The sequence below is a fragment of the Fonsecaea multimorphosa genome (assembly GCF_000836435.1).
Source record: "Fonsecaea multimorphosa CBS 102226 unplaced genomic scaffold supercont1.21, whole genome shotgun sequence".
In the NCBI taxonomy this organism is placed as follows: Eukaryota; Fungi; Ascomycota; class Eurotiomycetes; order Chaetothyriales; family Herpotrichiellaceae; genus Fonsecaea; species Fonsecaea multimorphosa.
Genome location: NW_015971655.1, coordinates 457,925 through 480,823, shown reverse-complemented (window position 1 = coordinate 480,823; position 22,899 = coordinate 457,925). Strand labels below are relative to the sequence as shown.

General features: G+C 53.8%; 8 protein-coding genes across 8 annotated transcripts; 5 read left to right on the top strand and 3 right to left on the bottom strand.

Annotated features, from left to right (window-relative positions):
- Positions 1-1,018: 1,018 nt before the first annotated feature.
- Z520_08983 (uncharacterized protein) lies at positions 1,019-2,393 on the top strand (the record flags this gene model as incomplete). Its single annotated transcript, XM_016779479.1, has 4 exons — positions 1,019-1,136; positions 1,193-1,535; positions 1,636-2,072; positions 2,233-2,393. The coding sequence occupies 4 exons, from the start codon at positions 1,019-1,021 to the stop codon at positions 2,391-2,393; spliced, it is 1,059 nt and encodes a 352-aa protein (XP_016629589.1).
- A 230-nt stretch (positions 2,394-2,623) lies between these two features.
- On the bottom strand, positions 2,624-4,886 carry Z520_08982 (uncharacterized protein; the record flags this gene model as incomplete). The annotated part of the gene is made up of 5 exons (XM_016779478.1): positions 2,624-3,152; positions 3,284-3,826; positions 3,908-4,053; positions 4,115-4,678; positions 4,767-4,886. 5 exons carry the CDS (start codon positions 4,884-4,886, stop codon positions 2,624-2,626), a joined length of 1,902 nt encoding a protein of 633 aa, XP_016629588.1.
- Positions 4,887-8,069: 3,183 nt separating this feature from the next.
- Positions 8,070-9,786, top strand: Z520_08981 (uncharacterized protein; the record flags this gene model as incomplete). The annotated part of the gene is made up of 2 exons (XM_016779477.1): positions 8,070-8,295; positions 8,348-9,786. The coding sequence occupies 2 exons, from the start codon at positions 8,070-8,072 to the stop codon at positions 9,784-9,786; spliced, it is 1,665 nt and encodes a 554-aa protein (XP_016629587.1).
- Positions 9,787-10,678: 892 nt separating this feature from the next.
- On the top strand, positions 10,679-11,827 carry Z520_08980 (uncharacterized protein; the record flags this gene model as incomplete). The annotated part of the gene is made up of 1 exon (XM_016779476.1): positions 10,679-11,827. One exon carries the CDS (start codon positions 10,679-10,681, stop codon positions 11,825-11,827), a length of 1,149 nt encoding a protein of 382 aa, XP_016629586.1.
- Positions 11,828-11,937: 110 nt separating this feature from the next.
- Positions 11,938-14,096, bottom strand: Z520_08979 (uncharacterized protein; the record flags this gene model as incomplete). Its single annotated transcript, XM_016779475.1, has 3 exons — positions 11,938-12,360; positions 12,447-13,563; positions 13,615-14,096. 3 exons carry the CDS (start codon positions 14,094-14,096, stop codon positions 11,938-11,940), a joined length of 2,022 nt encoding a protein of 673 aa, XP_016629585.1.
- Positions 14,097-15,046: 950 nt separating this feature from the next.
- Z520_08978 (formate dehydrogenase) lies at positions 15,047-16,540 on the top strand (the record flags this gene model as incomplete). The annotated part of the gene is made up of 4 exons (XM_016779474.1): positions 15,047-15,208; positions 15,311-15,486; positions 15,566-16,110; positions 16,194-16,540. 4 exons carry the CDS (start codon positions 15,047-15,049, stop codon positions 16,538-16,540), a joined length of 1,230 nt encoding a protein of 409 aa, XP_016629584.1.
- Positions 16,541-17,563: 1,023 nt separating this feature from the next.
- Positions 17,564-19,602, bottom strand: Z520_08977 (uncharacterized protein; the record flags this gene model as incomplete). The annotated part of the gene is made up of 4 exons (XM_016779473.1): positions 17,564-18,132; positions 18,206-18,820; positions 18,895-19,463; positions 19,517-19,602. The coding sequence occupies 4 exons, from the start codon at positions 19,600-19,602 to the stop codon at positions 17,564-17,566; spliced, it is 1,839 nt and encodes a 612-aa protein (XP_016629583.1).
- Positions 19,603-20,494: 892 nt separating this feature from the next.
- Z520_08976 (uncharacterized protein) lies at positions 20,495-22,877 on the top strand (the record flags this gene model as incomplete). Its single annotated transcript, XM_016779472.1, has 2 exons — positions 20,495-21,651; positions 21,710-22,877. 2 exons carry the CDS (start codon positions 20,495-20,497, stop codon positions 22,875-22,877), a joined length of 2,325 nt encoding a protein of 774 aa, XP_016629582.1.
- Positions 22,878-22,899: the final 22 nt, after the last annotated feature.

Below are 22,899 nucleotides of genomic sequence, written 5' to 3'. Positions count from 1 at the left end.
TCATGAGGTCTGGAGTTCCTCATGAACGGAAGTTACATCCAACATGGCACTGTTACTCGGCTCTTGCCACAACCTGTCCTCGCTCCACGATAGGATCGATCTCTAGCCCGATCACTCGCGGTCCTGCGCTCAATGCAGCCTGTTTGAACCGAAAGATTTGCATATCCTGGACCCTGTCATCATGCAGAGTACTCAGTGTCTATTGGGCTATGTCAATGCCAGTGGGATGGCCCTAGTTGCTCCACACACACACCACGACACCGGACATATTTCCACCTACTGATATCCCGATCTGGGTCCATACCTAGACCCCTTTATATACCCGCTTCGGGTGAGATTCCATTCTGGCCATGAACAGCCGCTCGGAATCCTCCGAACTGTTCTTCTTCGCCAAGGCTTGTCCCATATGGACTAGTGTCTTGGCACTCGATTCCCTTCAAATTTTCAAGCTGCGGAGAATGTTTCCGGGGGCGTGGCGAGTTTGCCCCTTGTCCCTCAAGAGTTCAACACAGCCCGCCCCCTTCCTACCTTAGCCTCTACCAATGGACCAATGAATTCCACCTTGGGCCTTGCTCGATTTCTCACCTGCGGAGTGTCTAGATCGATCGTACCAGGGTCTCTGTGGAGCGTTAGATCTGAAAAAGAAGGATCATGATTCATCGCAGTTGTGAACGACGACGGTCCATTGGATTCCTCAGCGAACGCCGACAACGAGGCCTTGCGCTGATTGCTTGGGAACTGTTTTGCGGCGCACGGCTGAGGTCTTAGCTCATCTGAGCCTCTCCACGTTCAAGGAAACCTTTTCCTTCGCATTGGCTTGGGACAGTCGCAGTCATGCAGGGAGTATCGGAGATGCATGGCCGCCCTAAATACGCCGTTGAGAGTTCGCCATGCCCGAGGAACCTCCAACACCAAGCTCACTCACGATCCTCATCTCTCAGTCCTGTCTTCAGAATCCCTCCGTTGTTCACGGCTTTTTTCGTGGACCGCTTCCAGCCAAGGTGACATCGCCAAAAGCATGGGCTGTGCTCTCGGGAAAGAGGACAGAACGAGGAGAACAGGGCATACCAAGGTCGACAAGTGGCCTTGGTCTTGCCGGAAGTCTCGGAGGAAGGAAGTCAAGATCCTCATGCTAGGTGGGTGAGCGCCCCTGAAACATTGGGATTGTGCTCAGATCCTGACTTTGGACGAGGTGCTGGCGACTCGGGGAAATCCACCGTGCTGAAGCAACTGAAACTCATCAACGGAGGAGGCTATTCCGGTGAGGACCGCTGGTATTTCAAGGGCGTCATCTTCGCAAACATGGTGCGGTCGATGCAAGCCATCTTGGAGGCCATGGACGTCTTTGAGATCCCATTCGCAAACCCCACGGTGGATCGGCACGCGACAACAATATTTGCACAAACACAGAGAACCGCTCCAGCAGAGCTATCCCCAGAGGTATACCTCGCGATCAGGGTCCTTTGGGCTGACGGGGGCGTGCAAGAGTGCTTCTCTCGATGCAGCGAGTTTCAAGTCTGCGACTCTGCTCAGTAGTACGTCTCGCCTTGCACGGTGGTGGGCTGGCAGATATGCGCAGTTCACGCTTCAGTTGTCTTTTTGAAGTACTCCACCTGACCGAATGGCATACAATAGCTACTTCGACGCGATCGACCGCATCGCCTCCCCTAACTTCCTGCCCAACGACCAAGACATCCTGCGGAGTCGGCACAAGACTACAGGCGTGGCCGAGTTCTCCTTCACATCCTCCAAATCCCCCAAGGACACTGGCACGCTCTACCGCGTCATCGACGTCGGCGGCCAGCGCTCCGAACGCAAGAAATGGATGCACTTCTTCGAAGGCGTCGACCTGGTTCTGTTCCTCGTGGCGTTGTCCGAGTACGACCAGACCCTGTACGAGGACGGCAGTGTCAACCGGCTCCAAGAGGCTGTGGATTTGTTTCGGAGTGTCTGCTACGAATCGCCCTGGTTTCGTGGGAATACTGCGGTGAAAGTGGTCTTTAACAAGACTGATCTTTTTAGGGACAAGTTGCGAAGGTCACCACTAGAGGTGTATTTCCCGGATTATCAAGGTGAGTGAAAATCAGAATTTTGCATGTCATCATCTCTCTTCCCTTCCCCACCTCCTATAGCTTCGCGCCGCCCCTTGCGGATGGCTTTGCGTGGAAGCAGCATCCATAACTATGTCTGTGGTTACCGACATGGCATGGCTGATTCCTTCGAAACCAATAGGCGGCTCCGACTACGCCGCTGCCTGCCGATACATCTCGGACAAATTCACCATGTGGCCACCTGCAGGCCACTTGCAGACCCGCCGGCCAGACTCGTTCATCTGCGCGACCGATACGGCTCAAGTCAGGATGTTGATGGACAGCGTCGTCGGCACGTTGTGAAGAAGCAAAATCCCTCAAACAGGGCAGAATCGCTGTGATTCCGAAACGAAACACAACGAGAGGTATCTGAAGCTAATCAATCGGTAATCATCCATCCACTGCCATTTTTACCAGCCACCTTCTGGAAAGATCACTGTCGGATGGGCGGCCAACAAATCTACTTCGAGAAACCTTTGCGGGGTGAAGCACTCAGTCCTTCTCATGACCTACCATCCCGACCCTCATAACAATCATACTTCATCGAGATCCAAATCATCCCATTTCTCCAGCAAGTACTCCAATCCGATGTTATCAATGGTATTCGCCACCTGCTGATCCACGTCCATCCTGGTATGGTAGTCGGCGAGCAACTGGTGGCACTCATCGGACAAAACGACGCCGTTCTCCTTGACCTTGTGGTGCAACAGACGCAAGACGCCGCGACTGACGCGGAACCTCCGGCTCGCGGCGCGCAGGTTGACGCACAGCTTGAAAAACGCCTCTTGAGATTCCGGGCGGTCGTTCATTTCTTCCAGCAGGGTGAAGGCCGCGATGGTGGCGGGCTGCATGATGATGACGGGGAAGTGATCCGCGCCCCAGTTCATGCGGATCTGCTCGAGGAGGTTGCTGATGTTCTTCGACGCCGCGATGCACACTTCCATCCAGTGGCTCTGCTCCGAAGACTGTGGCGTCTGCATCAGAGACGGTCGGCTCGATGTCCCCGCGTCGAGGGCGGCGGTTTGTTTCGAGATTGTCACGTTGACCCAGCTGTGAAGTGCGCTACCGATACACAAAGGCAGAGAAGATTAGCGCTGAGCTGCGTGGTTTGAACCGGGGGGTGGAATGGAATCAAATCCTGCCTTTTGACAAAGATAGGCATGCGCAAGCCGAAGCAAAGATTTCCCACTTACTGTAAGGCAAGGACATGAGGCATGGCCTTGTCATGCAGTTTCATGCACTCGGGCAGATGCGCCGGCCAGTCTTCGACTTCGTGGAAGACCTTTGTGAACTTGTCCATGGCAACATCACTATCGCTTTGGCGTTTCTTTTCAAACAGTGTCTCGTCCAAGGTCGCCTTTTCTGCGAGGGAGGTGAAGGCGAGATAGTGGCAGGTCGGATGCCATTCGATGCTCGTGTAGGGGATCGGGTACGGGGTCCAGGGCGACGGGTGCCCCTGCTGGGCGCAGTTGCTGCCGGGAGGGGCAACGGCGGGTTTCGGTCGTGACGGCTTGTCGAAGACGCGGACCTGCTTCAGGGCGAGGCCGATGAGAGGGTTGAGAGCGAACAGAGTCCACTCGAGTTGACACAGGGACTGGTCGACTTTCTCGAGATACTCTTCCGTCATGAAGGGGCCCTGGCCGATCCTTTGACGCCACTTGCCCAGGCTCTTGGCGAGGAAGATTTGTTGGTATAGCACACCGTTTCCTAATTTGTCTTGACCGTTGATGTTGAGGCTGGAAAGAGAGAGTGGAGTTCTTGTGAGCAAACAAGCAAGACCTGGAGAAGAGGAAGTCTGCACCAACGACTTGACTTACTACGTCCATTGTACCCCCAAGGTTGCCACCATTGCGAGGGATACCTCACCTTCTTGAGCCTCTAACCCCTTCCTGGCTTCGTTGTAGAAGTGATCCCGAATCTCCAGATTTGGATCGGAGCCGTCCTCCGCCAGGGTGTCGAGTAACTATGTGTGAAAAGGTCAGCCCAGTCTTCTCGTCTACCATCTGCGGGAGGGTGGGACCAACACAAGCGTCTGCGAGGATCATATTAACCAGGTAGGGTGTACATATCAAGCTTGAGGCGTCACCCGATCTCATGGCTTCGAGAAAGAGGTTTTCATCGACCCAGTGCCACCAGGGGTGAGCCCAGGTAAACCAAAGAGACATGAGGTGCGAGACGAAGTCGTCATCGTCGGTCACTGTCGTCCACGGTTTGGCGGGGACGGATATTGGCGGGTTCACGATGTCCTGGATTCGACCGAGGCGAGCGCGATGTCTCCTGTACGATGAGGCAGTTTCGTGGCGATGGTTCTGGGCGTCGATTTCCCCAATACCAGCAAACCCGTTCTCTAGAAAGACGGCGAGGTCTTGTCGTCCGGCGTTGCCGCGGATCATGCTGATAAGAGCATGTAGCTGGTTAGGACCTCCGGTGCGGATTGCATGGAGCAGGGCGTCGAGCAGGTGGCGGTCCTTCTCCAGTGACTCCAATCGTCGTTTGACGGCGAGCTTGCGCCGTCCATCATCATATTCGTCTTTGACACATTCGGTATTTCGTGAAAGGCAGGAAGCGCAGGGCACACCACCGTCACACTGGGAAAAAAAAGCCACTCAGCCCCTCTCTTCCCCTCAACCACAAGACAGTGGTGGGCGGGCGAGATTAAGATCAAGCAATACATACCTTGGTTCGGCGCCGTCTGCACGCAAGGCACGCAAGGCTCACTTTCTTGCGCGATGAGGAAGCCTTGGGCTTGTTGTCCAGGTCGGCTTCCCCAAATGGTGTTGCTGGTTCTCGGGACATGATTGCGACCATTGAGGATTTGAGAATGAATAAACCGAAAGACAGAGGTGGGGGTGTGTTTTCATCGGGCTTAAGTCGTGTAATGGATATTGGGCCTCAGGAGGCGATCAGAAGCGAGTCTGGGAGTGGTGGCAGTGGTGGCAGTGCTGGCTGATGGTCACAGACAATTGCAATCTTCGATATGTTGGGCATTCTTTGGCAAGGCGCAGGGCATGACCTCAACTCACGAGCTGGACATGCAGGGGATGGTGATGTATGACGAAACCATCACCCCTCCATTCATACATTGGACGCACGGACAACGCTTCCGAAGCTCTTCACCAGTTGCCGCCGTTCCTTCGTGGCCGGAATCTTTTTGCGCGGCAGATCTGCGGTCTGTCCTTACAAGTCGAGAGTTCTAGGGTTGGAGTCGAGTCGGCATGGTGTGCCTTGCTCAGCTCTGCCCTTCTGTTCCCGGGTCTAGACCCCGACATCTCCAGGCCAGATGGACAGAGCAAACTCTGTGGATAGAGCAGTGTTGGGCTGATGGCCTGGCCAGTCTTGGGTTTTGCTCGTGTGGACAGAGTTGCGTCTGAAGAGCAACCCTCGCTGGACTACAGACATTGACGGGGCTCGCCATCATCAACCTCGAACGGTAACGAGAAATCCAATCGCTGTTCTGTCGCATCTAGGTGAGGTTGATGGCGTCCGAGCCTCATAAATTCCGCTCGACAGATTCGATCTTGAAGCGACGGCGGGGGATTGCCCAGGGCAGACCACAGATAGAAGATACCCGGAGGATATGCAAGGGCAGCATTTTCTATCATATTGCAGCCCTTCGAGAGGGGAATAGGCCACCTTCGAGTCGGACCGGCACCAGAACAGCGCCATTGGAGCATCCTTGGAACCTGGGGCTTCCACAAATACAAGAGCAACAGGAGGCACCAAGGGAAAAGACCCGAGAGGAGCACTTGTGCTGGGGGCGGCATGTCAATCATCCGCTTCACGACAAACACAAATACTTTAGAGTCGGTTCAGGGTCGTTCCCGCACCCTCTGGAAGTGCCATCTCCTGCCGATGCCATTGGTGCAAGCCTAAGAGATGGTTGACCGTTGGTCAGTCCGAGAGGAGCGTGCTTGTCTTTTCCGGGTATGAATGAGGAGCTTGAAGCGGCTGCCGCATACCATGATGCTTTATCGGAACCTGGGTTGTTGATCTTTCCCTCGAGAACTCGAGAGGACATTTTCATGCATGGAGACCCCCGAGAACTGGTCAAGTGTCACCCCATACGATGTCATTTCGCAGTCATGGCCCGACTTCAGGCAAAAGACCAAAAGTTCACGTCTGCAGGTACAGACAAGGCGGTTGGAAAAGGATTCCGGATTTGCCCCCATGAGGGTTCGCTCCATGTGGTATGACGTTCTGCGCCCCTCGATTCGATGTCAATTGGACCATTCTGTCCACTGCTGACGGTCTAATGTTCCGCATATTGAATCCATGGTGCCTGGATGGCTTCGTGATGGCAAAACTTCACGGCAGTCAACCGAGACGTGGTCGTGCCGAGAGCGGAAAAATTTGTGCTATTCTTCTCCAATGACCGAGTACCTACCTAGGTAACTGTACAACACCTCGTAGGTACGTTCAAGGCCGGCATCTCCTCAGCCTGCTGCTTGCCTGCTTTGGAAACATTCGGATTGTTTATTTCCCAGAAACAAGAATATCAGTGTGCCGCCCATGGAATATCAAGCACCGTAAATAGGGAGAGACTCTACAATTTCCGCCTGCGAATCCTGTCGCTTGGGGTCTTCGCACCCTCATCACTGATATGTGAGCACTGCAACTTGTTGGCATCGTCTGACGTTTTTGAGTGGGATATGTCCCTTCGAAGCATGGGCTTTCTCGTCTCGAGGCCTCGTAATTGTCCAAGCGACCTTCGCCCTGCAGTCTTTGACTTGTTCACTGCTTCCTCAGCCATGATAGGGAAAGTGTTGGTGTCTTGATAAATGTGGTTCCTCGAGGTTTGCTAGAGGAATGGTGGTGGAGTTCCGGTTTGTCTGTCCTACTACGGCGGCTTAACCCTCCCAGGTAACCTTCGAGCTCAAAAAGCACCCTGGACGGTGCATCTGTGAGAGAAACTTCAGGCACATAGGTGATGACCACGTTGATGCTCAGAACGACGACTCGGCTCCTGAAGGTGGCATTGTAGAGACCCAAGCTATGTGCCCTGGACAAATCGACTTTCTACGCCTCTCTTTCATCTCTTACCGGGTCTATCAACTAACAGGATTGTAAGTAACGGATGAGAGGGAAGCTGTCAGCAAGAGCAGGGCGTGTAAAGGGTGTGCGGGGCCATATGGTTTATCCAAGAATGAGAGTGTCTGACAGCTATTAATACCTCCCTAGCTTGCCTAGGTGCCAGGCACCCACAGGTACCTAAGTATCTGTGCGAGGAACGCCAAGACGCCGACGGCCCAACAACCTCGAGCTTGAAAGAACACATGTGTTTACTACTAACCATCCAAGTATCTGACAAGAATGCCCATCGAGGCATGTCGCAAGGACCATTTATCTTGAGGAAGAAGCACCGCCTTGAGTCCTCACTGGCAACAGCCACTGGTCGGAAATGGAGTTCCGCACATGCTGTGTTGCACACCGTGTCACCGACTGCAAATTACGTCGTTATGAAGTCAGGCATGGTTCGTATGGTTCGTATGGTAGCCCGCCCGGCACCGTGGGCGACTGGGTGCCTGTGAGGCTCTAGCACAAGCTCCTCCAGACTCTGGGGCTTTGGTGAGATGACGATCCAGCAAAGTCTCCTGAATGACCAGTGTCATTGACGTTGGACTGGAAGCTCAGAGAGGAACCGGAAGGGACAAGCGGACCTTTAACATGTCGTGCAATTCCAATCAAAGTCATCATCAACAACAAACCGCAGTCGGATCCAATAATATAGGCCATTTTCGAGCTCATGGCACAAGCATGGCTCTCTACGTACCGAACACCACCTCCTCGTAGCTGTGTTGGCGGGGTCTAGCAATGGGCTTTTCTGCGGAGCTCTTCCTTCTACGTTCAGCTTCACGTTCACTCTTGACCAGACCTATTGTGCCCCTTCTCTCGCGACCACTGCACCTTTTTCAAAACCCTGTTACCCTGTCACAGGCTCCGAAAACCCTTCCTGTCGCGGTGTCCCGTCGTTCCGTCAGCATGTCTTCAGATCCTAAGCAATTCATGAGGACCTCTGGTCACCATGACTCTGTCTGGGTCCATCTCGAACCATACACAAATCGCCCTCAGTTTCCGAAATTGGACCAGGATTTGGAGACCGATGTCTGCATCATCGGATCTGGCATCTCAGGCATCTCGACCGCGGAGCAGCTTGTGAGACGGGGAGTGAATGTTGTTATGCTTGAAGCAAGAGATATACTCTCAGGTACGCGTCCACTAGAGGTTGGGGCAAGGCCTATATTGACGCCTGCCGGCAGGAGAAAGCGGGCGAACATCCGGTCACCTGTCCTCCGATCTGGACGACGGCTACATGGCTATCAAGAAGCTATTCGGAGCGGACGGAGCAAAATACGCTGCAGAATCACACGACTGGGCTCTCAAGCATGTCGGTGAAGTTTCAAACGAGCTTGGAATAGATTGCGAATACCGTATGCTCCCAGCGTATGACCTCTCCCAGCATCCCGTCGGCACCAAGGAACACGACGATGACATGTCGGAACTAAAGGAAGAGTCTGCACTGCAGAAGGAGCTCGGTCTGGAGTCGAGGTACGACGAGAGTCTCACCGTCAAGGGCTGGACTGGAAAACCAGATCAAAGAGGCGGAGCAGTCATTGGTCGTCAGGCAACATTCCACCCTACCAAATACTTGGTAGGAGTGCTGAAGTGGCTTAAGGAGCAACCCAACTTCCAGTGTTACACGCATACACGCGTGACCGAATGTGCTGAAAGCGGTATCCATGTGCCTTTGGTGAACGTCCATCTGGGTCCCAAGAATGTGACTGTCTCGACACTGAACGGCCACACCGTCAAATGCAATCACGCGGTGCAAGCGACTTGCGTACCTCTGCAGAAACTCAGTATCATTGCCGAAATGGAGTACAACCGCACATACTGTATCGCCATCCGCATCCCCAAGGGAACTGTCGAAGACTGTCTGATCTACGACACTGCCGATCCATACCACTATACCCGCATGACTGCCTGCGACGAGAAGGACGATTACATGGTGGTCGGCGGATGTGATCACAAAGTGGGCCAGGAAGATGAGTGGGATGAGCGCTACAAGGAGCTGGAAACATGGGTTCGAGAGCGGTTTCCCAATGCAGGGAGCGTGGACTACAAATGGTCCGGCCAAATCTTCGAGCCGGTCGACCACATGGCGTTCATTGGCAAGAACGAAGCCAACGAGCGGATCTACGTCATCACAGGAGACTCCGGCAACGGGCTCACTCATGGAGTGCTGGCCGGGAGACTTCTCGCGGACGAGATCCAGGGCGTCGACAACCCCTGGGCGAAAGTGTACAATCCTAAACGCATCTCAACCGTGGCGTCCAAGCTCCCGAGCATGATCGAGCACGACGTCCAAGTACAAACGCAGTACAAACGCCTTTTGCAATCGGACATCCAGGACGTCGAAGATCTCGGCAGGGACCAGGGCGGCGTGCTGAACCCGAAAACCTCGCACCCGCAGGCCGTCTACAAGGACAAGGACGGCAAGGTCCACCGCATGAGTGCGGTGTGTCCTCATTTGAAGGGCATCGTGTGCTGGAACAACGACGAGAAGAGCTGGGACTGTCCCGTGCACGGCAGCAGGTTCAGTCCCGAGGGACACCAGCTAATCGGTCCGGCGAAGGGCGGGTTGCAGCCCTTTGACGACAGTGCGAAGGCGAGACAGGAGATTGCCACCGAAACCTGAGAAGAAGTCGCATTTTCGCAGCATGCAGCCAAAATGGCACGTGTAGCATTCATAGCTGGAGCATCCCCGAAATTGTTATGAAGGTATCTGTCTCCACGAGTGTGTACCAAGCACCTCAGATCCCGTCACGCATCCAGAGACACCTCCAGACGCGCGATCTCGTGACCTCGCGACTCAAAGACACCATGTGAAGCGTACCACAACGTAAAAAGACTCTTCTTGTGCTTCATCTTCTCTTCTCCAAGCGACACGATAGTCCCCCAGGACCCTTGACTCCCTAATCGGCCGGGAAATTCTCGGATTTAGGGAGCGGCCTTTTGTTCTGCTACCACAACTCTTGAGGCGCATCAACATGCTAGGTGTAACCCGTACTATCTTGGAGATTTCATGGGGTAATAGCCCCCGACGGCGTGAAACCCACACCACCTAGATGCCTTGTACAAAGGTCGAAACGCGGGTGAAATGGTAAGTGAAAAATTGCTGACTGTGCAGGATCATTCGTGCTCTCACTTGAGTCAAAGCTGCTCCGTACTAAGCCCCAGCCTTGCCATGTCACATGGGCACAACTGTGCCAAATTAGGAAATTTTACCTATCTAGGTAGGTAGGTATTCATACCAAGGTACGAGGTACTACACGCCGGAATCCCTCCGTCTATTCTCTGTACATCCCAGAATCGGCAAAGCGATGGACTTCCAGAAAGCAATGCACTGCTCCACCACATTCTGAGCCCGCTTAAATGTAACACCGTCGGTCAATAAATCCCAACTCGGTTCCACGCCCGCCCCTCTTACAGTAGTAGTAATGTGAGTCCTTCGGGGTGGTTGCTGGGTTGGCTTGTTCTATATCCTCGAGGTCCCTAGGTACCTGAGTAGGTAACCCGCTGGCACAGACATGTCCAGTCTGACGGAGATATTTGGCCAGGGCCACAACGCCTACTTCTCCAATGGGCCCATCACCCGTCTGTCGGCTATCCGCTTAGATAACCAGCTTCTGGACAGGGCCTCCACGCACCAAAGTGCAAAGTATCTCACCTTTGACGAGCTGAACCCTCTGCGCACACCGGACGGGAGGCTCGCATTTAACAAATATGAAGACGTGGCGGAGGTGGTTGGTCGTCCCTACGCTAAAGACGAGAAGTCGCAGATAGCAGAGTTCAATCCGGACGAGCATCACCCGACACTCATCTTTCTCGGGTTGGATCTGGAAGATAAATCTGCAGCCCCTGAAGGGAGAGTTCAACTGGGCCAGTATACCGGAGTGCCATACTTTGCTCTCGACGTGAGCTCGAAGCACTATGCAGCGTTCAAGGAGTCGCAAACAGCAAAGACCGGCGGCCTCAAATACGTGCCCACCAGGGTCGACCTCACGTTGGATCACCCGCAGTCAGCAATATACAGCCACGCACGGTCCCTGATTGACTGGAACAATCGCAACCGGTACTGTTCGAGCTGCGGCGGCCGCACGCTGTCGACACACGGCGGAGCGAAATGGGTCTGTCCACCCGCCGACAACGGCGTCCTCCGCCCGCGAGCTTGTCCGACCCGGATTGGCCTTCACAACCAGGCCTTTCCCAGGACGGACCCTACGGCCGTCATCGCGCCTATATCCGCCGACGCGAGACGCGTCCTTTTGGGCCGCGGAAAGCGCTGGCCCGCCAACTACTTCTCCTGTCTGTCGGGCTTCATCGAGCCCGGCGAAAGCATCGAGACGGCAGCCAGGCGGGAAGCGTACGAAGAGACCGGTGTCCGCATCGGCAGGGTGCAGATCCACTCCAGTCAACCGTGGCCGTATCCGTCGACCATGCTGATTGGCGCCATCGGCCAGTGCGTCGAGGGAGGCGAGCATATCACCTACCCGGAGACGGAGCTGGAAGAGGCCAAATGGTTCGAGCTTGCTGAGGTCGAGCACGCCTTGAACAACGGCGCAAACCCAATGTGGGAACCGCCTATCAAGGGGTACACTACTGGTCCAAGAGTGCCCCCGAGCCAGTTGATGGCACATCAGGTGCTGAGAGGGGTGCTGAAGTTGTTTCACAAATAAAAAAACCCTATATCGGCTTTTAGGCCCTCAATAGAGAGTTCTGAAGGATATGCTGGAGACTACGGGGTTCTCTTCTTGTGTTCGCACTGATTGGATTACGTAGGTGGTCGTTAGAAAGTCATGTTCCCCGAGCCAACCTCCCCAGGGAACATGGTCCAGAACTCCTGGAAAATCCCCGCCATCTCCTCTTCCGAGACGAGGTGGTCTACACTTCCAAAATCATGCGGGAAATCCAAGACGTCCACCAAGGACGTGTCGCTCGCTGACTCGGTCCTCGCTGGTTGAGGCGTATCCTGTAGCTGCGCGTAGGTCTGTTGTCTGATCTCAATCCCCGGGCTAGTGTTTGATCCTGAAGCCATGGTCGACGCGGGCTCCAGAGGATGTACGGCCAGGGCTGGGTTAGAGGCGGGCGCGTCGTGAAGGGCGCCATAGTCGACCATCAGATTGCGGAAACCCCGTAGCTCCTCCTCTGAGATGTTGTTCTTGTGCACCCTGGAGGCGTGGTATTTTTGCAGCGAGTATATATTTTCGAGCTAATCCATGGATCAGGTTAGCATTTCATCTGATGGAGCTGCCAAGGGGAAAGGGGCAGGGGAGAGACTCGTGGATAAGAACTTACCCATCGACTTGCCATGGGCCATTCGTTCTTCATCTCCTTGAGAAGCAGGTATGCACTGTGGAGTCTGTGTCTGGTTTTGCTGAGAAACTCCACACTGGGCTCGAGCGGGAAGGATTGGAAGTAGAGCATGACGCCAATCGTGGTGTACACGGTGAAACCGATCCATGGAACCAGCCCCCTCCGAAAGTCGGCGCCGGATCGGTTGATCTCCTCGCACATATCGCACACCGTGGACGCGGTGTCGTAGAGGGTCTGTGACGCCCGGGCCGCCCAGTCCAGGAACGCATCATCTTGCTCTGGGCTGTTCAGAGACCGCTGGCTTCTCGACAGGCCCAGATGCGGCAGATAATTGCGGTGGAGGAATATGACGGCCATGAAATATATACAGTGCATGTAGCAGTAACCTTGGCCCTGTTCGAGCACGCTGTGGGCTTGTAGCGAGAACAGACTGTACCGTAGCCGGTCCGGCAATGTCGACCTCCAACGCTCAAGTGACGACACGAGGCTGTGAGCCCTCGATTCCGGATGATCGAGACTTACAATCATGGATTCGTCGCTCGAGGCCCACCCCGCCACATGGCCCCATATGTCTGCAACTCTTACCGTGTAAGCAAGGATCGACATATTTGATATACTCGTAGTGCCAGGGAGCTTCTCTTGGGAGTATCCGTTGGCCAACAGTTCGCATCGCACGGGGGTCCCAAACACGAAGGCCACGTCTTCACACGGAAGCTGAATCGTCATATCTTCGGATTTGAGTATACGCGCACGACCGCCACCGCCACTGAGAAGGCTCTCCATGAGGAAGCACGTCCAAGCTATGCGGCGACGTTCTTCGGCCAAGATGAACGTCTCTGACGCCGACTCATCATCGCCAGTGCTCAAATACTCTGAACAGAGTCCCATCATCTGCACCATGCGCACCGCTATCCCAAGATAGATCCAGGCGCTCTCGCCGTCGCCGGCACCCCACTTGTGTCCCGTAAGCAGCAAGAGCGCCTGCGCTTGGGCCAAGCTCGGTGAAGTGATACGGAGCTGTACGGCACGCGATGCACGCTGTGCAAAGAAATTGCTGGCTTCGAGTGGGGTGCTAAAGCATGCTGGCGTGGGAGAGTACCTAAGAACGGTTAAGATGGGGCCACCACATACAATACAGGAAAGACTGCACCTAGAAGCAAGTGTCAGGATGGCCCACGCCAATGCCGAGTCAATCGTCCCGTCCCTGATTTGCTGCAACAGCCTTGGCTTGTGGTGAAAGCTCCACTTGTAAGTACATCGCAGGTAACACTGTTGCACGTCTTTTGTGAGCCACCTCAAAGGGCCGTCTGGCGAGAATGTCTCTGCGGAAAGGGAGTTCAACTCCTCGATCGGGCCAAGCTGTACCGGTCGCTCATCGATGGAAGCAGAGCTTGCCAACGCGTCCAGTCCGCTGTCCTTTCCGGGCTGGTGAGCGTGAATCGCGTGGCGCGGCTTCTTCGGCTGCCGATGCAAGGCAGAGGTCCATTTTTTAGGGAAATAGCAGGAAGCTGCTCGACCAGCGGAATAGCAGCGATCACATGGAGCTTGATTACGATGCGAACATCTCAGTTTGGTCGTTCGGCACGGGACACAGGCGATGGTATTTCGAGGCGTTGTTGAACGTGCTGACATGAAAGGGTAATTTCGAGGTTCCGTTTGACTTTTCGCCTACCAGGAACTCCAAGGATGTGCACGTACTGCCTCATAGGTAGCGAATTGCCTGAACAGTAAGTACGGACAAAGGTCTTCAGGCGGTCTGGGCGAGCCAACGCTAGAAGTTTGAGAAATTAATCACATATCTGTGTTCGCTGACCGTTGCTCTGTCACGCCAGGTACCCGCATCCACTGGCCTCGACTGCTCTGGGGGGTGTTTAATGTGGAGGAAAGTTGACGCGGGTCAAAACAGCGCGGAGACGGCATGACTGTCGAGACCCACCGACAATACCTATCTCGGTAGGTATGCATCTCGCCAATTGGCATAACCGGCCAAACCGGCATAATCGGCAGTCTCACTATCACCATTGGTCAGTCTCTCGTCTTCTCTTCCCCGTTTCACGTATTTCTCCTGCCGGTTGACAATTTATCCCCGCGTTGGGGGCTGCCCGGATGGAGTGTGGAGAGCTCCCAAGTCCAAATGAGCATATTATTCCTCTTTGGGCGGTAAGCAAACCATGTGAGCGACCTTAATGTCATGTATCGACTATTCCGGACCAGGATATTCTCAGCGAGGAGTTGCTTCGGTACTTCTTCCTATATCCTACATGCTCAGCAGTCCTGCAGCATCATGGGTGACCACCTACTCCATAGCACTTTGGAGCCTCAATGATTTAGACCCCGGCTAAAACTTCAAGACGAGTTGCCAAAGGTCTCATGACTCTGCTGGGATCTGAATTCTAATGCAGCCTTGTCCGGGTTTTCACCGATTGCTTGCATTAAATTCGATACCTTCTGCTCATATTCGAAGGATGGCATTCAACTCCTCGCCCATCAAGTCCGCTAAAATCTTCCCCTTCCTTCTGTCAACGAAATCTTGCATCCAGTGTTGAGAGGAATATTGCTACGCGCCTGGGGCTGCCATAGAAATGCTTCGAACAGCGGCAGTCAGAACTGGATTCTCAGGATCTTCAGCCTTGTGCGGTCAAGCCGGTTCAAGGCTACTGTGTCAGAAGCCCGGGCTATCATCTATCAGATCCTTCTCCGCATCAGCCAACCGCAATGTGAAAATTCTGGCTGTTTTATATCCTGTGAGTTCCGTCCATCCTCTATCCGTTGACTGTGTTTACGCACAGCAGAAGGGGACCTCTCGGCACTCAAGGGTTTAGATATGAGAGTGCTAACAGTCTTAGGGCGGAGAAGCTGCCAAGCAGCAACCGCGACTGTTAGGAGCGGCCGAGAACGAGTTGGGCCTGAGGAAATGGCTTGAAGATCAGGGCCATACTCTGATCACCACCTCTGACAAAGAGGGTCCAAACTCGGTGCTTGAAAGAGAGCTTCCTGATGCAGAGATTCTTATCACCACCCCGTACGTGATCCTAGGTGCCCCCAATATTGGATCCCTCAAGTTACTCTTAGAATGTGCTGATCTAAGTGCTGGCTTACAGATTCCATCCAGCGTACCTTACTGCCGATCGATTAAAGAAAGCGAAAAAGCTCAAGCTTGCTGTGACTGCGGGTGTAGGGTCAGACCATGTCGACCTCAATGCCGCGAACAAGACCAACGGTGGTATCACCGTCGCAGAGGTCACAGGCTCCAACGTCGTTTCGGTCGCTGAGCATGCGGTCATGACTATGCTGGGCTTAGTGCGGAACTGGATCCCAGCCCACGAACAGATTGAACGCGGAGAATGGGGCGTTGCCCAAGTCGCACAGAATGAGTACGACCTGGAGGGTAAGGTGGTGGGCACAGTCGGCATCGGGCGGATTGGCCAGCGCATACTGCGGAGGTTGAAGCCGTTTGACTGCAAAGAGCTGCTCTACTACGACTACCAGCCTCTCAACCCCAATTTGGAGGCCGAAATAGGGTGCCGAAGAGTGGAGAGCTTGGAGGATATGGTCGCCCAGTGCGACATTGTCACTATCAACTGTCCACTGTACGAGAAGACGTACGGCCTCTTCAACAAGGAGTTGATCTCGAAGATGAAGAAAGGTAGGTTTCTGCTGCTGCTTTGGGCTCTTGCGCTATATTGTCCCTCGATATGAGAGTCCCAAGACTGACATGCTTTACTTAAGGATCATGGATCGTCAACACTGCCCGCGGTGCCATCGTCGTTGCCGATGACATTGCAGCGGCCCTGAAGTCAGGCCACCTGAACGGCTACGGAGGGGATGTCTGGCTTCCTCAACCCGCACCACGAGACCACCCACTTCGCTACGCTAAGAACCCTCTTGGAGGAGGTAACGGTATGGTACCCCATATGTCGGGCACCTCCCTGGACGCACAGAAGCGCTATGCCGATGGCACCAAGAAGATTCTCCAGAGCTACCTGAGTGGCAAGGATGATTACGAACCCGCAGATCTGATTGTCTACAAGGGAGACTACGCGACACGGTCTTATGGTCAGAGGAAGGCAGCCTGATTTTCTGTACATAAAAGAAACCTCGGATTTTAAACGTTGCCCCGTATACAATTGGCGTGGGTGTCCTAGTTCTCATTGCTACTTCCCAATGTATGAGAAAGGCCCTTGACGAGACATCTCAAATGCGCTGCATTCTTTACAGTAAACCTTGGCGGCGAGGGCTGGTGCAAGCCCGATCGAACTCTGTTGTTCACGTTTGTGTAGTGGGTGACCTCCTGTCGACGCTGGGGGAAGAAGGTGATGTTCATAATAATGTCAGCCACCCACCGGCGGGCTACATCGCCATGGAACGCGGCAGCCGGTGTCATCAAAAGTAGAGTTGAATAGAGGACAAATTTTCTTCTGTTGCGAAGACTTTTTGGTTATCATCTCTCGATGTCGCACTGCTCCTATCTCCCTCTTGCTGCACAATTGCATCAAAGATCTGGACACATGGAGTGTCACAAAGATGGGAGCATATCCAATCAGCCGTGAAGGATGGGAGGTACGAAGTCCGAATTCACCTTGACCTTCCGCAGCTGGCAGCTTTTGCATGCGGTTGAGGATCTCACTTCTACCAGAGGGAACGTTCTTATTGATAGTTAGTGCCGGATAATGCACCGAGCCTTGTTCTTCAGCGACTCGGTCGCGCTTGATCCGTACATGCGGAACCAGAAACCAGACTGACAGGCGACTTATTTATCTGTCACAGCCGACGCCGGCCTTTCTCGTTTGGTCCGTGGCATCGGCGTTCGCCGAACGTTGGAGTCGCAGTTGTGGTGGAACGGCAAATGCCGAAATAAATCAAACCGCCTTCCTACAGATTGTCCCTCTACGCAGCCTCGACCAGAACTGGCGCCGGACGATGACACTGGTGCAAAAGCAGTGTCGAGTGGTTGATGATCTGCAATCAATTCATCAGGTTCCCTTGGGATCTATTCTGATTTGATGCTGCTTGATATTCCGGACGTATTGAGCGGTGGAAGAAACCATCTGGCTAATACTCTACAGCATATGTGTCTCTTCATAGCGCCTGGCATCTCTTTATGCCAGGGAGATAGGATTGTCCAAAAATTGAACGGGGACATCCACAAACTTGCTCCTCAGATACTCAGCCACGCCCTTGCCCAACATGTCGATTCTGGTGCTACTGGCCGCACCTCCCCCCAGAAAGTCCAGAAAGCGGAAATGTACGGCCCAGATTTGAGGAAACTCGCATCTCTCGACTGTAGTGCCTTGTTTGAAATCTTCGCCCATCAAATCAATGATTAGTGGGACAGTCAAATATGACTGGAGCCACTTGTATTCTTGAGCACTCCGGACAAAAAATCCGACATTGCAATTGTCACCCTTATCCCCAGATCGGGCGTGGGCGACAGAGCCCAAAGGGACGAACCGAGTAGGTCCAAAGGTCTCTAAAGGAGTGGGATTGTCGGTCTCCTTGCTGGGTCTCTTCCCCGGCGGTGGCTCCGTAATGCCGTGGTGCCGAATTGCAATCTCTTTGTCGTCCAACACCACTCGATGCGGAAGGGAGGTATAGGAAATCGTCCCTGGAAAAAGCTCCATAAACATCTTGGGGGCCATGGTCCGAAAATCTAGCGACATGTGGTATCCTGCATAAGATGGTTAGCTCAAGCATTTGCAAGCGGCTCCGGGCGAATCATCGTGAGAGAAACGGTTCCTAACCTGCGTAAAATTGCATGCGGAGTGCATAGACATGTTTTCGAAACACCTCTTCGCTGATATCTTCCGCCTTGCGACCTTTAACGAGCACCCGGTAGCCCACAGTTCCCAAAGACTGGCGAGGTGGGTTAACTGCCGCGGACCCGTGCCGTTCGATACTCAGTTCGGAGAAATTCGCGTTTCGGAAGGCGTATTCCAACTGCTGCCGCATGAATTTCTCTTTCGCGTCGATGTCCAATCCGTTCATGTAGAAAGTGGCTTCGGCTTGGTATCCCCCAATTGCCACCACAATAGCCTTGGTCGTCGGCGGTGGCGGACTTCCTACAGCGCCAGAGACGTGAACCCGGTCCTTTTTGCCCGTGTTTTCAATTTTGACGTTTGCAATGTCGGCGCAGACATCGGAATTGATGTACTTTGTGCCCTGAATCTCGTACAAGAACTGTGCTCGCACATTCATTTCGTCGACAAATCCAGCAGCTTCTAGATGTTTTGTGATGACGACGGAGCCATCGTGGGCAACTTCGGCGATCGGAAATCCCAGGTCCACGAGCCCATCCAAATAGGGCCTCACTCCAGAGAAGTTTGCTCCTGTTACGTAGGGACCGCACTCAATCAGGTCTGAGGGTACAAAATCAAAGCAGTCAGTGGAACAACCAAGAAAGCCAGGGCCTGGACGGGGGGAGCAGACTTACGTCCTGCAACCAAGGCGCCGGCCAGCTGATCCCAGGCATCGTGAGGCCAATCGTGCCACCATGCTGCGAGTCCAATGACAGGACTAGCATCCGTGACCCGACCACAAATCACGATATCTGCACCACATCGCAGAGCCTCAGCAATGCCCCATGCGCCGATGTAGGCTACACCGCAGTAGGGTTTCCTATCCCAGTCCTCCAGCTTTCGTTCCGGATGATCAAGATGGACGATACCCCCGAGTTGTTGTTGTCTGGCTGGGTCGACCACAATGTCGGAGATGTCGTCACCCTGGACGTAGGCAACCTTTAGATGACCCTGCCCATGTCGTTGGCAAATCTCAATCGCCTTCCTCGCACATTCGGGGGTATTGAGGGCTCCGGCATTCGTGACACATTTTATCCCTTTCTGCGCGATAATATCGATGCAGTCGTCCAGCTGTTCGAGGAAGCCAACCTCGTATCCCTGGGTGGGATCGTTGTGCTTTCGAATGGCGTTCCAAGCGATGTTCAACTCGGACAGCCAGTCACCAGCAATTGCATCCACGTAGCCTTCCGTCACCATTCGGTGCCTGTCTTACCCATCAGTCATATCAAACGTGTCGTTTTCTTGTGCTCGACTCACATGGCATATGGACAATCTTCCATCGCGCCGGCCACATTTCCAATGATGATAGGCCGTTTCGGCCCCGTCGTCACTGCAGGAGCCATGTTCTATCCACATTTACTGGAGTAGGGTTTTGTCCAAGAACACAAGGAAAGAGAGAAAGGGCGCACGAGCTTGGGATTTGAATTTCTGCAAAAGGCATCTTGCCGGCAATGGCGGCTGGAGAGAGGTCCTTCCAGACGCGAGGGCAATGTACTTCGCTAGCTTGTTACGAGAATTGGCAGAGAATGCCATGTTGGAGGGCGGGAAGGAGTGGGTGCTTCGGTCAATGCCGATTCATCCTGATTCTTTGAGAGGCCTGTGCTCCGATGCACGTCGCATGCACTTGAAAGTCGGCCTTCGAATACCGGGGCTACTCAACACTAACTTTGGAGGACTTGAACAATCGTTATAGGAAAGCTCGCAAAGTCTCTCCGGTGTTTGGTTGGCAACAATACGCGGAGCCCAACAAGGCCATTTTCGGCCCAACTCGAATCAATACACTCTTGTCCGGAAATCCCTGGATTATCTGCTGCAGATCGAGATGCTGTTTGTATTGGATGCAAGAACCACTCCATAAAAGCAGCCCGTTGTTAAAGCATCGTTCGACACGTATATGCAAGGGTGAGGAAGTCGAGGATGAAGCCTACCGCAAGCCAAGGGACTTGCTCGTGGGGGGAGAAAGTACCTAGGTACCTAGGTAATACAAAGTGCCCCCTTCGTCTTCCCCGTCCCCCGCTCTCCGCTCGGCCACAGATGGCCGCCCTCTCCACAGTTGCCAGTGCCCTCGTTTCCACCCGGCAGCCGTCCGAGTATTTGGCAGCATCTGCCCCGGCCTTCTCCATTTCCTTTTCTTCCTTGTCTCTGTCCTTCTTGGTTTCAACCGCGCTTAGCCCCACAATTTCTCACAAATGTCGTATACTCGACCACCCAGCGGAGGAGACTATTACGGTAAGAATGCAGGCCTGTGACCGGTGCCACCTACGCAAAACGAGATGTGACCGACGTATACCCCGATGTACCGCTTGCGAGAAGGCCGGGGCCCAATGCCTGCACGTGGACAAGCTCAGGTCACGCAACCTCCCCCGGGGATATGTGGAGAGTCTCGAGAGCGATTTGAGAAAGGCCGAAGATGAGAATCTCAGGCTCCAAAGAGAGCTTTCTGTGCTTCACGCCCAGGTCTCTAGTGCCACATCCAAAGATCCCAGCCCCAATCCCAATTACATGACCCAGGATGCAGAGGTTGAGGTTTCCACAGATCCTTCGGCCTCGGCGAATGTTGGACAGAACGAACACTCGAATGGAGCAAATCCGGTTAGCCAGTTTCCCTCACAGGAGCGCAATGTTGTCATGACTGCGGCATCAATGGCTTCCACGAGAACTCCAGCAGACGAGGCCTTCACCACCGAGGTCGGATACCTCACGTTGACCGCGGCAGGTGAGACGCGCTATCTTGGATCTAGTAGTGGAATGGGCCTGGCCAGTATCATCAGCTCTGTCCTGGATCCCCAGCAGTCGGAGGGATTCTGCTCGAATGACCTTGATGGAGGCAATTGGCGGATGTCCAGTGCCGCGAGTGAGGCGCCCTTTCCCCCTCAGAATCTCGCAATGCCGTTTATCGAGGCATACTTCCAGCACACTCATTTAACATTTCCGTTACTACACCGTCCCACCTTTCTGGCCGCTGTGGAACAGATCTACAGCAACCCGACATATTACTCCACCCATCCGTTCGATGCGTTTGCGTTTGACATGGTGTTGGCAATTGGAAGCTCCAACGTCAACCGGTTCGAGGAGTCGACGGCAATTACAGCAACCCACTATACTAGAGCCCAGAAAAAGCTGCATGAGCTCTTAAATATGAGGGGACTTGTTCCTCTTCAAACGATCATTCTTCTCTCTCAGCATGGCATATTCAGCAACTTGCGAGACACCAGCGGTAGTATATGGCACCTCATCGGCATCGGGGCAAGGATGTGTTTCGAGTTGGGCCTCCACCTCGAGCTTAAACGAGTCGACCGGCAGACCAGACGGCCAGTTGCGCGAACTTTGCCCATAACTTTTGAGGTGGAGATGCGGAGACGGACATTTTGGTGCTTTTACAACCTTGACAGGTAAGCAGCATCCTCTTCTTCTAATCGTCAGAGCATTTCATTGACGCGGGTATCATAGAGTAGTGAGCTTCACCCTTGGACGCCCGGTGGCCCTGAGGGACGAGGACATCGACATCTCACTCCCTTCACACTTGGAAGATGAAGAATTTGGCCCTGACCAGCCCATCGAACCGGATTCCAACCCAGATGCCCCGAAAATTTCTCCATTTCTGCACGTCATCAAAATCCGTCATTTGTCAGGGAAAATTCTCAGCACATTGTACGCCGCCAAACAGAAGAGCGAGATCCCTTTGCAGGAAAAGGTCCGAGTCCGGAGTCAGCTCTACGACGAACTTGTCGCTTGGAAGAACGCCACGAGCCTGCTAAATCTGGAAGATCGCCATCACAACAATCGGGCATTTGTGTCTTGCTTCTTGTCTGTGCACTGGTACAACGCCGTGTTCAACAATGCAGTTCTGTTGCTATATCGACCTTCACCATACCTTCCTCATCCCGTCATGCCCACCAAACCGGGCGAAGAGGAGGGCGACTTGCAACGACTATACTACGCAGCCAAATCGTCCATCTCTTCCTACTACGAACTACATCGGAGACGGCAGTTGAACTACTCATGGATCACGCTCCATGGCATCTTTATCGACGGGCTTGCCTACGTGTATGGAATCGGTCTGGCCTTGAGGAACCCCAGTCACGCCATGCCCACCCCGGATTATCTGGAAATCATCAACGACACCCGCGCGTGTTCCAATATCCTTGTCGCTATCTGCGAAAGATGGAGTGTCGCCCGCAGCTCTTGTGAACTGTTCAACCGCCTAAGCAACGCCGTGATCCGAGACGCAGTCAACGCCGCGGCAAAGAAGGACCTGGCCCCAGCTGCGTCGGCGCAAGGCCACCAGTCAGGTCGTATCTACTCCCTGCAAGGAGCCACTACGCTCGATCGACCCTCGCCTTCAGCAAGCACAGCCGGTGATAGTCTACCGGATTCATGGCGCCTAGGATCTGACCACTACGACTTATTGTCCTCGATGAATCAGTTTGACCACATGTTCGTGGCGGATGAATTCAGACAGTACTCGAATGCGCTGGACATGCCGGCTCGGGGTGACCAAGCTGTGCCCAGTGAGCTGATAAATGGGTTCTCACAAGATTGGCCATTCGAAGATGCGCCGTTGGTGTCACAAGATGCATTCGGCATCCCCATGCAGGGAGTTGACAAACTATGGTGATTCTTTGATTTGAATGTCCATG